Raw genomic sequence first — 16,071 nt, 5'->3', positions numbered from 1 at the left:
TGCGTAAAGGGAGTTTTAATTGAAGGCTAATAAGGAGTGGTTTTCTGGAGAATCCTTCGCACTGACTCCTCAGTTTCAATTAAATCGAATCTCCTCAGCTCCTACAGTTCCAAGAATACACTTTCGAAACCTCTCGTTCTGGTTACGAAGGGGCGAAAGATCAGGACCCTTTATGATGCTGATGACATACGTGTAATACACTGGAAAGCCAACGCAGCTTTCTCGTCACCATCTTGACTCTGTTTTGACGACAGCAGATACCTGAATAACTTATCATATCAAACAGAGAAGTTAGTGATCTTTTCATCAATAGGAAACTGAATAGACTCGATTTCTAGAACCTTCCAGCCTGATGTTTATGCCACGAAGCTGAAACCTGGAATCCTGACAACAAAACAATTATCAGAATTTAATTAATCACGGTTGTATTGGTTTTGTGCCGTGGTCCTGCAATACATGCACTGAACCATCTGGTCATACGGACCGCTGTAAAAAAAAACAAAAAACGTTAAGATGAGCGCTAAGAAAAGCCTTAATCTTTCGTAAGAAAACTTGTCTATCAAAAGTTTTGTTAACAAAGATAAGACTGAAGGGATTTTTCCTTGACCAGTAAGGAACGGTTTTTCTGCATGATGAGTTTCAGTGGATCCTTTATCAGCATCAATAAGCTAATGTTCAGAATAAAGCTGGACGGTTTTCTGGCTTTATCGCTCCACTGACAAATAGTGCTTTTCCATTACCGACAACAGCAAGCTCAGTTAGAAGCGATACGGAATTTGTCAGAAGGTACCACAGATATTCAACCAAATACAAACTCACGTAGCAAAGTCAAACAAGAGCCTAGCTTTCATGGTGACATCAAGTCAATACATGCGTCACAATAGAAATCCCCACCAGTCGCTTTTCCAGCTAATTCACCGAAACTATACCCTTTTTGACAACCATCTAAACTTTTTTTCCATTTGTTATGACAAGAGGTTTATCGTTGCGAAGCTGAGCTCAAAGAGAGGTGGCTTACTCAAAGACTGATCTGTTGTCGAAATCCTTAGCTCATTAACCGGCTATAGATAGGCTACGTTTCTCTGTCGAACCTTTGATATTAACCGCTTAATTCCTACAACGCTGGTGGAATCTATTTCAATACTTTAATTATTGAGTTGGTTGATGGTAACTCTTACAAAGAATGCTCTTTGGAAAACAATTGACAAATGCTCGAAATGTCGCAAATTCCTAAGAATACCTCTGCCCTTCCTTTGGAAGTCTGTTTTTGAGATATTCGACAGACCACTCGTTAACCTATAAATAGGAAGCACTTTATTACATTTTTCTAAAAACTTAAGCTGAGTATGAAAAAGCTAGCCACGTTTTAGGTCAAAGGATTTTAAACTTCCGTGACCAGCCTTAATTCAGTGAAATTCCTTCTCCAACAGAGGGGTGTGGAACTCGTAAATGATTCATGAAAAACCACCATATGCCTTCATTTATTTGTTTTCTAACCTAACTGAACCAAAATTCTGTCCATCGTAAACTCTGTAGTAACGTTTCATCTCTTAAACTCGAACAGAAGGTTAATGATAATAGTTTTAACAAAGTGGAACAAGTTAGGGACTGAAAAGAACAATTACAGCTCCATTAGCGAGACTTCAATTAAGCAATTTATCACACACTTAAGTCAATCAGTTGGCGACCTTGAAGACCACACAACGAAACCACTTATATTTCCCTATTAATCATTAGTTGATAAACAAAACAGACGGGCCATCTTACCCTTCTTATTAAGAAACGCATGTCTTTTGAAGCTAAAAATCACGGTCGACTACATTAGAATAGTGACAAGAAAATATTTCGCACCTCACCATTCCGGGCAGATAAGAACAGGTCAACAAAGCTTAGAGCAAGTAACCGCATTCCTGTGTAATAATAATGCAAATCAGACTTATCTGAGTCGTAAAAGTAAATTGGTTGAACCCAAAAACTCGGAAAATAAGTTACTACATAACTGTAAATGTATTCTTAATGTGGAGTGAACCTGAACAGCAGTCAGATGTTGTTTTAAGGTCGTACACTGCCAAGTCAAGTAACACGGGGGTCTGTTGCCGGCAGAAGTTAACAGCGTGAAAAAATTGGCATTACAAACCACGTGTGAGTCATCACGTTATCTTCTTCTTTCATTTGCTGCGCAGAATTCAAGCTTCTTTCGCGAATTTAACCGGCAAAAGTACGGCAAATTGGTTGGACCATCGAGAGATACAACCACAGATACAGTTTAATCGGTGTTGACAATTCCCATTGGTTTGCGTGCTTTATTAGAAATACAACTGTCACTACGGTGTATAAACACCGGGGTCATCTTAAAATTACTGTTATTGTGTCAGCAGTACTGCACTCACTTATTCGCCACACTCTGTTAGTCACAGCAAACGCTTCACCAGTTATCTCAAATTGGGGTTTCGTTCACCCCTTGAGGCAGTCGATGGGCTGCTTTGATTGTGTTTTGAATCGAAAATTGTCCAGTCTCAACTCAACTAGAACATCCATTTGTGGTTGTGCTCAAGTTCTTGCGTTGCTGATAAAGGCAAAACCAATGTGAACACATCCAAAGCACTCTGCTCTTACATGAGAACGAACCGTGCGAACTGAAAACAAAACCTTCACGCGGTGGTATTGCGAAGTAATAATAGCTTCCCCGGCCAATGTTTAGCACCGCGGGACGTTATCGGCTTTCAGTTCATAATCCCACAAGGAAATTAGTTAAATCACCTCCATCGCATGCCAAAAATCTTTTGAAGCTCAAGGCCTCACTTCCACGTTTCCGGATCTACTTTCCCAAATTAGACATCCGTGAAGGAATCTGGAGCAACGCGGAGCGCAGCGTCCGAAATTTCTGCACGAATCCCAACCATCACTGGGCAACACCAGCAGAGCAGAGTGTAAAGTGTAATTGACTGTCAAATTAGGTTGTTTGTAAGTCTCAGCTTGAAATGACTGACATCGGTGTTAAAATTATTTGCAAGTAATACCGCCCACATCATCCGATTCTCATATAGAGGCTATTTAAATGGAACGCCTGTGACGCCACTACGCAAATGACAACTTAAAAACGGCGCAAACCTTTCTCATTGATTTGAACGCGTAACATATGCTAACGAGACGAGTAGGAGCCATGTTGGTTCAGCGAATCGGGCTTGGTTTTATTTTCGTGCATGTTGTATATCTTTCTGCCTTTCCTGTCCTCCGTGAAGATGAAAAGAAAACCTCTGGCACCCTCAAAGATTGCTCCGAGGACGAGACAAATATCTTTAGCAAGTCTGAGGCACCGGAGCCATGGGAAGTGAACCAAGACTTGATCAACCATCAAGGTGTGCACCGCTTCGGTGTCGTCTATTCAGGCAGTGTGTTTATATCTCAGTGCTTTGCAATAGACCCTTTGATTTGCCGCTTGTCGCCAACTATCATTAATCGCAATAGTAAATCGCTCGCAGACCGTGTCAAAGACTACGATGCGACTTGCGCGAACAACTCGACGGCTGTAAAAAAAAAAAAAAAAGAGCGCGAACCGTATCAGTTGTAATCTGGGCTTTCCCTTCAGATTAATTAATTCGTAACCTGTATCCAATGGACATCTTTTTTAGGTGAAGTGTCGTTTGATGGCGGGGCGCTTTTCCAAGGAGACATCGTCTTAGACTTGAGAACACGCCTTCTCATACGAGGAGGTCGTGCCCGAATAACGAGGGCAGTAAAGAAATTAGCGACATCTCGATGGCCCAATGGCGAGATTCCTTATGTTGTCGACAGAGACTTAGGTAAGCTGATCTGATTCACCTTTCAGGAGGCAATGAGCTGTAGAACCATTGCTAAAACTTCCCCAGACCTGGAGATTTTGGGCAGGAGGAAAATGTTCACCAGCGCGATAGTTTGGACCGAAACAACGATCTGACTAAACTGTGGCAAAGCCTGAAGACAATTTGCCATGTTACCAGGATTTTAGTTCTAAGGAATCGTTTTAGTTCACCTGGCAAATAAACCTCAAGCCCTGAAGCGAATGGGGTGGGAATTGAAGCTATATTTTACTACACTCCAAGACTTGACTGCACTACATCGACCCACGCGACAATTTATGTACAAAAGACTTATGGGAATGTGTTACCCGAGCTGCGAGCTTTTTCGATTCATAAAAGTTGTGGTTAAACTTGTTGCCTTCAAACTCTTCATCTTACTGAAGCCAAATTTCTCAAGGACAGAAGCAATGCCTTTAGTCCAGAAATAAGCCTCAAAGTGTTCTCATTTTGAGATTCGAGAGATTCGGAAGACATTTCTTTGTAAATATGTGTAGTGGATATATGTGGCTTGAGCAATTATCATCCGACGTAATGCAGTCATTAGGATGTCGAAGAAGAGGGGGTTAGAGTTTAAACAATGCCATGTCATTGTGTTGCTTAATGTTCAATGAGGTTTGTGCTGACAATGAATATTTTAAGCCCTAAAGAGTCGATGCAGATGACTGCTAAGCCCAGGACATTGCACACAGTTTCCCAATTCATGGAGTGTGTGTATGCATGAAGGCGGAGCCAAGGCGAACTGTAATTGATGCTGTGTTCTTTTCTATCAACAATGCATTCATTGCCGTCAATTTTAATTTAATTACGATACAAAACTTTCCTATACAAAACGTTGTAACTTTTTGTTATTCCTTGGTTCATTGCAGCTACAAAAACCAAGAAGGAAATAAGGAAAGCCTTGAGACACTGGAAGAGGAAAACGTGTCTAAATTTCCGGCATAAGAGAGACGGGGATGTAGATTACATTCGGTTTGTTGACGAACTTGGGTAAGGATTATTAGTGCATCTTACTTTGACTGAAATATTCATGATTTTTCGGCTGCTTTCAGATTCGTAAAACACTCTCATACGCAAGGAGCTATGCGTTACCAATATATAGAATGGAGGGCTACCTTGAGAGACGAGAGTTCGGTAAAACGATTTTAGCAACATTGAACTTGTTTTGTTTAAGTTGTCTTTGAAAGTTTGTCAACGCACCGACCCACTCACAAAACAGATTATCAAGTAGCGGATCACACAAAAAGCAAAAAATTTCTTTTTCAATGGTCTTAGCACTCTAATTTGTGAAGTCATTAACGCTTCTTCTTAATGACAAGAGGAGAACGGAGAGAGGCCGGAAATTCGTTGACATTTTTATGGTTAATTAAGTCATTCAAATGCGGTTAGCAATAAGCACGGTAACTGGCAAACTGATGCATGCACCGGAAAAGTATTGATTAGAGTGTTATTTTAGTTTTGCTTCTCTCTTTCAAAGCAAACAGAACAAAGAAAACATGAATAGAACCTTACAATGGCTCAACATCACAAGCGACAGCAAACTAAAGAATTGGTTTGATTAATTGGCGAGGCGATAAAACCTAATTTGAATGGCGGACGACCGTGATTTGCTGAAAGGCTGTGGAATTAACTACAAATAAACATTTGACAGTTTTTCTATTGTTTACAAATGTCAATAATAATGAAAGTTTTTATCGAGACTGAAAATTACCTCGTTACTGCCGACCAAAGAAATGTAATAGGTTTCCGTTCGTTTTGAAGAATATAACTACCTGCTTAAGTCCTATTGGCAAGGTTGTTTACTGCTTGCTCAGTGGAGCTTATGGTGTTCTGAAGATGAGGTTGTTTTTTAGTAAAAACGTTATGGTAAAGCCTTACTGATCAACATTTCGGTGACAGACTGCAAACCATATGCCACGGTTATTAACAATGAGCACGGAATGAAAGCAATTTTCTAAGAAATGGAATTCTGTGTATTAGCCGCTCGGGTGCCATCACAATCGTTTTCGGTCGCCGTCGGCTCTTGCATGACCATAAAATGCTACCAATTTCCTTTTTCTTCCGCGTTCTTCCACCAATAAAACCATAAAACTTCTTTTTATGTACCTCCAAAATGCCGACCGTGGATTGTAAAAACATTCAACCTCTTGAATGAACATCTTACTAGCCATGTCATTGCTTGGCAAACAATTTGGTTTCCAACTTCCTTACCAGCTAAACGGAACCAATCGTTGATCTTGAAATACGTTTGTGGTGGACACATGTCTGGCGGCCTCAACGTGTGATTGTCACATTTCAGTATGGACTGGCACCAGCTTTCGTCAATTATTTCCTTTGTCGAGAAACTAGTTTCCTCGCACAATTGATGGTTAACTGCGTGTGGAAAACATTTTGATTGTAACTTAGTCGTTGTACAATATGACTTGAAAAAGTAGAATTCTTGAGCTTAATTCATGACGACTGCAGTTTTAGAAGTGCTTAAAAATGTATGAGTGTTTTACCCATATCAAGCAGTAACCACGATGTGCTTTGTTAACCTCATAAACCAAGACTTGCTTCAACAAGTGACATAAATTAAGTGATAAACAACAACCCAAATATTCTCATACTCGGCCAAAACACTTACATGTATCCTTTTATTTCACTGAATTAATCCTGCTCGAAGCCCAAAATCGACCAGGAAATTCATTTCGGCGAAAAGTCATTGTTGACAACTGAAGGTTCTTATATTTTCTTGAAAGTGATAAATTAAGTAGCTGCCACAAAGACCGTCCGGCAGCATGATTGAGAATGCTGCAAAACAATGAATGACTAAACAATACCCCTGCACCCAGCACATGCGTTTTACAGTTTCGAAAATTTCATCGCGTCCTTTGCGAAACAACAGAAATCAACGAGATATCAACATCATAAGGAATACAGACAACGGGCGGCACATATTAGGAGCTACCCGCATTTTTTTTTTCTCTTTTCACTCTTTGATGGTGACTTACATTCACCCTGACGGTGTTCAAACCAGTTTTAGTTCTTGGAAAAAATTGACACCGTAAAAGTTAGAAAAATTGTGAAATGATTCGAAAGAAATGTCCGCAAGCAGTCATCGTTGCTGAAGCACAATGGCGTTTGGACGCAGTGTTTTGAAACTACCCTCGGTATTGATTTAATGATTACGTGAGATAGTTTTCGACATATACTCAAATGAGCAGGTGCCGCCTTGTTTAGCCTTGGTCAAAAGCTTCTCGACATATGCTCGGACATATTGGCAGTCTAATTTATTTTACCCATTTATCTGCCTTACCTAAGGCCTAAACCTTCAAGGATTATCTTAGAAAATAACATTCTTATTATTTGATGTAGCCAGTTGTTTGTGTTTAGTTAAAAATCACACTATTATGACGCTAGCATAGAAAAAAAAAAACTGAACCACCTGGCCTCTCTAGTATTGTGGCCTCAAATGACAGCGGACAGCACGACACTGTCAAACAAGGAGTTGCGTTTGCGAAGTAGTTCGTAAACAAGTGAAGTCGATAAAAAAAAAGGACGCTGAAAAATCTATGAGCAGCCAGCCTTGTTTACTTGCGAAAAAACCGCTATCAAAAGCGCTCTTCAATAAAGCTAACTTTATTGTCGGTCAGTATAACAGTGAATAACAGTGGATCCACTAATTCAACGTCCTCAATGAACAACAGATCATTAGATCAGTTTAGCAAGCACAAATGTCACTTTGGTTGTTACAGCTGCAGAGCTCTTCATGGTCATCAGGCGGTTCTCTGCTATTCCATAAACCGTGTAGAAGCCTTGAGGCATTACTAAAATGACGATCCATTTTCGCGAGGAGTGAAAAAGGACGGTACTCTGTGAATAAAAATACTGTCGCCGGTAATTTTTCTTCCACGGCAGGCTTCAGAGAGTTTATTACTTGGTTTAAAAAATATGTTATCGGAAAGCGGCTTGAGCCAGAGCACCGACGGTGAACGACATTTTTCGCAGCGATGTTTATTATTATTATTATTATTATTATTAGAGCGGTTTTCAATTGAGTGTCGAAAGTAATTAGCGAATTACTTTGGTTTATGATTACTTCACTCAGTGATTGGTTCAAAGTTCTCGCGCCACTTTTTCAACCAATCAGAAGTGAAACCAAAACCAATCGTGGCTCGCGCGTGCCCATTTTCCCGCTCTTTGTGTCGGCTACGTGTAATTACTTTGAGTTTTGATTGGTTTACTGGATTGTGTCCGTCCATTTTGATTGGCCAAAGTAATTACTTTGGTTTTGGTTTGGTTTATTATTATTATTATTTTCACCTTCACAGGCTGATCTTTGCCGATATAAAAAAACTGAGGAAACGGGTCATAACCTTTGACCAAGGGTTCCGACCCATACGATCTCTTCTCCTTAAATTATGTACCAAGCACCTTTCTCAGAATCCTTGCTGTTCCTAATAGTGCAGTCTTTTGTAGGAATGCTGTTTGGAGTGTGATGCCAAGTTTCCCAATCAAGTCACATAACTTTCTTGTTACTCCACTTAATTAGGGCGTCTCTCTCTTCAGGTCTTTGTATTTTTCAACCTTTTCATCCTCTTTTTTACTGAGTCTTGAATCTCCGGGGATGGCGATGTCAACAATAAAGCAGTTCTTCTCTTCTTTATTGATGATTACCATGTCAGGCCTTCTATCTTTAATAACATGGTCACATTGGATACAGATTATTATTATTATTATTATTATTATTATTATTATTATTTGTATTAGAGCGGTTTTCAATTGAGTGTCGAAAGTAATTAGATAATTACTTTGGTTTATGATTACTTCACTCAGTGATTGGTTCAAAGTTCTCGCGCCATTTTTTCAACCAATCAGAAGTGAAACCAAAGTCAATCGTGGCTCACGCGTGCACATTTTCCCGCGCTTTGTGTCGGCTACGTGTAATTACTTCGAGTTTTGATTGGTTTAGTGGATTGTCTCCGTCCTTTTTGATTGGCCAAAGTAATTACTTTGGTTTTGGTTTTACGACACTCAATTGAAACTCGCTCTAACTTGAATGTGATTATGATTCCTCATCTGTTTCCTTTTCATCTTCTTGGGCCAAATACGGTACATCGTAAGACATCATAATACAATGACATTTTCTTCGAGTTAAGACAAACCTCAACTACGATAACGAGGATTTCAGTATAAACCGAAAGAAAATAATGGGGGATGATTGTTTAAAATAGGGTCAAAACAGCCTCTGAAGGCAGGGAAGAAATGTTAAACTTGAAATAAAAAACCTCAACTCCTCGCACAACCCTTTGTCTCTCACTGGACGTTATGGATAAAAAAGGAATCCCGGCCGTCGATGATCCAATTTTTCAGTGTGTCCTGGATTGCCTTATTCTTATTCTCGGTACCAAGCAGAACTTTCGTGTTGTCATTCAGTCTAGGAAGGAAGGAAGGAAGGAAAATACGAATAGGAATAGAAATAGGAATGAAAATCCTTTTCAGTTCTGCAAAGATGTGATTTAATTTATCGTGTGCTCAAGTTTTCTGATGATAACAACGCTGGGTTAGCTATGCCTGGAATAGGAAGTAACAAGAATGGGTATATTTATTCAGTCGTCCAGTTGGTCGTGTATTATTGCTAAGTGGTATCTTTCATCCCATGAAATCCATCCACGTGGTGGCTTTGATAATGGGACTGAGCCTACATAAGGACAGAAAAACTCTGACCGAGGTGGGAATCCAAACCAAGATCTCCGGTCTAGAACACCGTTGCTCTACCGACTGAGCTTCTTTGCCAGATGACGGCAAGGCGTGGGTACTTATTCGAGATGTCATTTCACTACAATGAAAGTGTGCAAGTAACGAGAAGGGGTACGTTATTCAAACGTTGGCTGTGAAGCCCTTTTTTTGCAATAGATCAAATCGGCTAACTCAATGATGTACTCAATTGAAACCCTTAGGGACTAAAACATTTTGTTCCAGGTATTTCCATGTCACTCATGTCATTTAAATGTGAATGCCACATTATAATAGAATGTAAATACAATACACAAAGTATCTTAACCTCGGGATATTTGAATAGGGTAGAACATTGAGACATCTCCTAGATTGTAATTTTAACTTCTATCTTCATGTAATCCATCCGAGAGTTCACCTTGTTCATTGCCGTGAAATGACGTCTTAGATACACGAGGCCGTCTAATGTAATAGCCCAGTCGGTAGAGAAACAGTGGAGAACGAAAATGAATCGTGGATTCAATGATTCCGACCCTGTTCAGAGTTCCTCTCCGTTCTTCTGTTGGTCCACTTCCTTTAGTAGGACTAACACAGATGGATTACATGGGCATAAAGATAGTAGTTATGGTTACTGCCTCCATTAGACACGCGTGTATATAGGTTGTATTGACATTACGTGATCGACGCCATGTTGGTGAACAAAAAAAAAACGCTCATTCACCTTACAAGAAGGGGTTTCTCTTCACTAACTATAACATTCACTGATTAGCCGGTAGCCGGGGGGACATTGTGTGTGTAGATGGTGAGTTAAGGGAAAATCATAGCCCAAAAGTCTCATTACCACCTTTTGTTCGTCCATCAACAATTGTACAATGCTGCATTGTTATCTGTCCCTCTAGACATTGGGTGCAAACCACCTATTGTACAAGGCTTGAAAAAGTTTAAGGTTTTAAAATCAACACGATATTTAAAAATGTCGAGTTGATTTTAAAGCGAAAGATCAGTCAATTAAGGCATGCCAGTTATGTTGATCTTTTCAGCTGGTTTCATTCATTGTTCACAGGGCTAAACATTTCCTCATTAAATCTCACTGCCAGTGGCTGCGAGTATGTCACCATTACGAATTTTTAGACCTAGGAGTGTCAGGGGACGAGATTGTCACCTAACCTAGTTGATCACAAATTGTTTCTTCCCACAAGTCCCTTGTGGCTCATTAGTGCCTTTTCCAAAGTATAAATCTCGGCTCCTGTTGGTGGCAATCGGATCTTTTCCCCTTGGTAAACTCGCGTCGTTTCTTAATATTTAACCAGTTTATTTGCTTTTCAGATGTTGGTCGTACGTCGGCCGAGCAGGAGGGGAACAGAAGGTGTCAATTGGTCCTGGCTGTGAATATATGGGCACCATTATTCATGAGATTGGTCATGCCGTGGGATTTTGGCACGAACAAAGCAGACAAGATCGTGATCAATACATTCGCATTCAAAAAGAAAACATTCAAACCAATGCTATGGACCAATTTAGTAAGAAACCCATGTCTTTTAACTTTCCTATGATTGATTAACGTTCATTCTGTGTGTATGATAAAACGTAATGATTGTTAAGAATCGTGAAAAAGGAAAAAAAATCATACAAGACCATGCAATGAGATCTCATCTCATAATTCGTCAAATATTTTAACTCCTGGTTTATATGGTGGATTTTATTCATTTATGAGATCTTTCCTTCTTTAACCTTTTTTGACAATCTTGAGAAAATGACACTGATTCTCTTCACACGCTACTCCTAAAGGTGAAGATATGTTTCGTTGCCGCAGTGTCCAGCTGAGACGATTATTATAGAGATATTATGATAACCTGCAAGGAAAAGTAGGGGACTTGATGTGTTTTTTAGGTTTAATGTCTCAGTTTTCTATTGCGTGGGAAAATTGAGAAAAATAAAAAAATTATCTTCTTGGTTTTTAATTTTCGAGGAAGAACGAGAAGGACTCTGCTAAAAGGGTTCCAAATGGTTTTAAACGGATGAAATTTAAAATTAAAACTCTCAAGAGACAATAGCACCCTCGAGGATGTAACGGTAACGTCCATGGTTAATTAATTCTCTTTAATTTAGATAAGATGCCAAGAAAAGTTATGGATTCTATGAACTACGAGTATGACTACTTCTCTATCATGCATTACGGTACGAAGTTCTTCAGCAAAAACGGCAAAGCCACCATAAAAATTCGGAAGAGAGGGCGAAGAATTGGTGCTGAGATTGGTCAACGAAATGGACTGTCCTGGATCGATATAGCACAAGTAAATGCTATGTACAACTGCAATAAAATCCCTTCCGAGGAATCAAGTAAGTTGAATTCGACACCATGATACTTTCCTTTGGTAGAAAGCGGGGGAGGCTTATAATAAAATTGAAAGAAATAATAATAGTAATGACACACCACTTTTCAGTATTTAAGACATGTTTTGGCATTTTTGAATGCAATCGTCAGGAACATGCCGATACATGTCTTGCTCTAGACCTGCAGTCATAAAAATTATTTACAATTCAATTAAATTCTGCACACGTTTAAATGATCACAAAATTTTATGAGAAAGGAATTTTGATCATAACTGCACGAGCACTGATTTTACCAGCGCTGGCCGTTCGAAGTGCCATCATACAACAAACAAATAATGGTTACACCAAAATATAAGTTCATTAATTGAGCCGTAAGTTTGCATCGTCAGTTGGTCTTTTTTTCATCCACATTGCATTTTCATCCCTTACTCCAGCTGTGATCCTTAGCACACGGTAATATAAGACACCTTGAACCCTCAATTTTACCGTCAATGTTTTTATTTGTTACGAAATTTCTGTCAGTTATGTAAATACGATGTATTGTTGCATTCTTTTTGTACCTAAAGACGAAATAAGCTTATTTGGTGCATGAAGGTAAAGTAAGTTTTTGGCATAACAACTTTCTCGTTTAACTAAGAAATGTTACGTGCTTCATGCTGTTGTTTGCGAATGGGGTTAAGACAATTATTGCAGTGTTGATTTGGTCGTACGTCAACACAACTAAAAAATATTTTGTCGTGTACCATCTTTTACAGAAACTTGTTTCAACAGTTCGTCTGGAGACGGGCGAGATTATAGAGGAACATTAAATTATACAGAAACGGGTGTAACCTGTCAACCATGGAATGAAAGGTGGCCCCATGATCACGAGGAAGGAAAATTGCGTCACCCTGGAAGAGTGGGGCTAGGAAAACACAATTATTGTCGAAATCCTCGTGGGAAACGCGCACGGCCTTGGTGCTACACGACATTGAAAAGGCCCGAGTGGCAATATTGTGATATTGTGTTATGTAATCAAAGAAGAAGACACTACGATGACGATGACGATGCAGAGGAAGACACTTGAACTGAAACAAAATGTTTCGACGCCTGCATAAATTGCTGGGTGAGTGTTTGAGGGCCTCGGACGTGCTCCCACAGCGTACTACGGCTCTTTCTCAGGGTATCATCTCCCGACGCTCGCTGATAACAGTACATTTGCGAGAATGTGAGAGGTCGCTTGAAAAAGGCGCATGACACGGAAAGAGAAACACAAAGGAGCCAACAATTGACGGTAGTTCTATCACGGGAAACTTATCAACTATTGAATTATCCTTGGTATTTACAAGACTCGATTTTACAGGAAAGAAAATGCAATCTGTTCAATTTGAAGCGACAAAGCTATATTTATCAACAATGTTTTCAAGAACAAGCGACATGTATGGTAGCCTGCGTAGCAAGCGTTCCTGTGCGTTTTTAGGGAAAGGAAATCCCAGAAATCTATGGAGATCGGCGAGCGAACGAGTTTTGGCCGCGCGAAAAATGGGATCTCCATAGATTTCTGGGTTTTCCTTTCCCTAAAAACGCACAAGAACGCTTGCTACGCAGGCTACATGTATGGAGGAACCTGTTTTTAAAAGCAGCGGTATAAGTTTTTGTATTTCGTCCCTAGTTTCACTTTAGCGTTTTAGAGGCAGGGAATGACGTGATGTTAAGGATTCCTCGGTTTCCGGGTATTCAAACAGGAAATTTAATAATATTAGAGTCATATAAAATCTTTTCATTTAAAATTTCAGCTGATATTGAAATTCACTCCAGGTTTCTATGGTGAACCGCCTCTCCTATTGGGTGCCACATGTCGCTAGGCGTGGCAAGAGAAAAAAACCGCACCATTTAAATTATTTCTTAGAGCAATCGGTGGCTTTTTACCCTTTGGAGTCTCTCAGTGGATCAAAACTACCTTTGGTGAGAACCAAAAGCTCAAGGCGTTGAGTACCTTGTGATGTTTGACACAGCGCTGGGCAGAATTAAAGAAATTTAAGCACCACGTACGTTAGCAACAAATGATATCAATACTCGGTTGTTAAGGGCTGATCCTGCAAGTTTCGTTTGCTGTTTTTAGTTGGCAGGACAGGTGAAAAATTCTCCGAAAGCAACAAACACAATTGCCATGTGTTTGTTTGTTCTATTAAGGAAAGCCGATCAAGAATCTCTTCTCTACTATTAGCTCTAACCACGATGCTTAATCTCCCTATTGACTCATTTCCGTTAAGCTGATTGATTTCCGTAAAATCCCAGCGGACTCTTACTGTGAGTGTTTTTTTAGCTTACTTTTATATAATTATAGCATGCAAGACGCCTCCCACCATAGTTAATTGAGGGCAATGGTTATGAAACGCGACAAATTTCTTTGTTGTAGGTTTTTGTTCTCTTTTTTGGCCTTGACCGTGCACAAAACATAATAGTTGTTTACTCCGTACTGAGGAACTAACCAACAGAAACGTGTTGGTTACGTAATTCATGCATAGTGTGTGTGCGCAAAACAAAAGTTTGTGCACGGTCGTGGACTTTCCAACCTAAATCTTGGCATCTTTGTTTGCTCCTTTGATGTTTGTCGAGCTTCCAAACCCGTTCCCTCTATTAACTATGCTCCCACGGAAAAGTCCACAAGATTAAAATTTCCTCACTCAATATTAAGTTAGTTCTGATTAATTATTTCCTCAAAATCACGCGTTTACTATTGGGCATGTTGCTCAGTAGAATCTCTACTTTGAGAAAAGAGCTCTGTTTTTCTCTTTGTAGTACACACCGCGCGAGAAGGGGCAAATGAAAGATCGTTTCAAGTAACCTTAGCCTTCTATACCCTCTAAAATCTGTGCAATATAGTTTAGAGGAAATTACACTCCTCCTCTGTTTCGAAGTATGTTTTGTTCACTTTTAGTTCAGTTTGAACAAGATGTGAAATTTGTCGAACTCGAGTTCAAAGCCTTGTGATCAAGGACATCAAGATACATGAATTCACTGACTCCATCAGGGGCTATTTGTGTGTTTGTGTTTCTTTGTCCTTTGGTTTAAAGTGACCCCATAGCCTGCCTCGTGCTACGACCACTATTGTTTCGAAATTTGTTGTTTTTTTAACCAATTTGTAGCTGTGGGTGCGATATTGTATATCAGTTTTTGTTGTGCAAAACTGGCGGAAGGTTCCGACTGAGGGATTTTGGTAAGAATCACGTACTCCGCAATGAACATGCCGTTAAGGCTCTTACTGTGACACAGTGGCTGTTCATAGGAAGCCCAGTTCTTTTAAAAGTTGTTATTTTGGACAATTTCAATGGCACTCTAACAACAGAAAATTCCTAGAAACTACCGTGAAATCGTACTTAATGGTCGCAGTTGGTGGTTTTTAGTCTTAAAATAGAATTTGACCATAAAGGTTTTATTATCAATTTGCTAATTACTACCAAGGAAGGAATTGGAATTTTTTTAACTGGAGAAACGTCTTTCTTGGCTTGAATTCACACAAAGGAGTGCCACAATCTCACTACGACAAATGAAAGTTTCTTGCGAAAATGCCAAAATGCTCGGCTGCTTTACTGGATAAATACAACGGTATCAGTTAAAGTTTGAGTAATTTCTTTACATCAATGTCTCGTGGACCATTTCATTTGATTTTTCTTTAAAATTGGCCATATTTTATCAATCTATAACTATAACACCATCCTTCGCCGACAGATGAAGTTTGTGGTGCATATATTTGTACCAAAATTCCATATCATAGTTTCAGGCGGTGAAACTTCCTGAATTCACCAAAATACAATCATTTTTATCTTAAAGACCTCCACAACATACCAAGATTCCACTGAATTTCTATAAAATGTTCGATCTATTTTATCGATATCATGATACAGTTGTCACCCTCTCTGGAGATCTTGCACATTGCATCGAGATCGTTCGGCGGCAGCATATCAACACCAGACCAGATCAAAGTCGTATTTACAAGTGTCCGGTCACATCTATGTGTAGAATTAAGATCTTAGAAGGTCTTCAAGAAGAAGGATATAGGGATTTTAACTGCATGAAATCACCGTAAATGAATAATTCTTCGTCCATATTCTGAGTTCTTCAGTTGTGTACAAAAAATGGGAGAAACGTTCTCTCGGTATGTCTATCTAGAAAATCGTTTAGTTTATTGTATAAATCAAGA

General features: G+C 39.4%; 1 protein-coding gene and 1 long non-coding RNA gene across 3 annotated transcripts in view; one reads left to right on the top strand and one right to left on the bottom strand.

Annotated features, from left to right (window-relative positions):
- On the bottom strand, nt 1–1,884 carry LOC138053022 (uncharacterized). The gene is made up of 2 exons (XR_011133196.1): nt 1,852–1,884; nt 1–486 (listed from the first exon to the last, which is right to left on the bottom strand). It is a non-coding gene; the product is annotated as an uncharacterized lncRNA (long non-coding RNA).
- A 1,111-nt stretch (nt 1,885–2,995) lies between these two features.
- Nucleotides 2,996–16,071, top strand: part of LOC138053020 (zinc metalloproteinase nas-4-like) — a 13,196-nt gene continuing 120 nt past the window's right edge. The window contains exons 1-6 of one of the 2 annotated variants that reach the window (XM_068899692.1): nt 2,996–3,359; nt 3,633–3,803; nt 4,706–4,826; nt 10,881–11,074; nt 11,664–11,894; nt 12,644–16,071. The exon at nt 12,644–16,071 is cut by the window's right edge and continues 120 nt beyond it. In XM_068899692.1, the coding sequence (XP_068755793.1) occupies nt 3,140–3,359; nt 3,633–3,803; nt 4,706–4,826; nt 10,881–11,074; nt 11,664–11,894; nt 12,644–12,954 (1,248 nt within the window). In that variant the 5' untranslated portion in view covers nt 2,996–3,139 and the 3' untranslated portion in view covers nt 12,955–16,071. Of the gene's footprint in view, nt 3,393–3,632; nt 3,804–4,705; nt 4,827–10,880; nt 11,075–11,663; nt 11,895–12,643 lie in introns of both variants that reach the window. The other variant, XM_068899691.1, reaches the window with a different exon arrangement.

Source organism: Montipora capricornis, chromosome 6 (assembly GCF_036669925.1).
Source record: "Montipora capricornis isolate CH-2021 chromosome 6, ASM3666992v2, whole genome shotgun sequence".
Taxonomy (NCBI): Eukaryota; Metazoa; Cnidaria; class Anthozoa; order Scleractinia; family Acroporidae; genus Montipora; species Montipora capricornis.
This window is presented reverse-complemented; position numbering and strand designations above follow the sequence as displayed.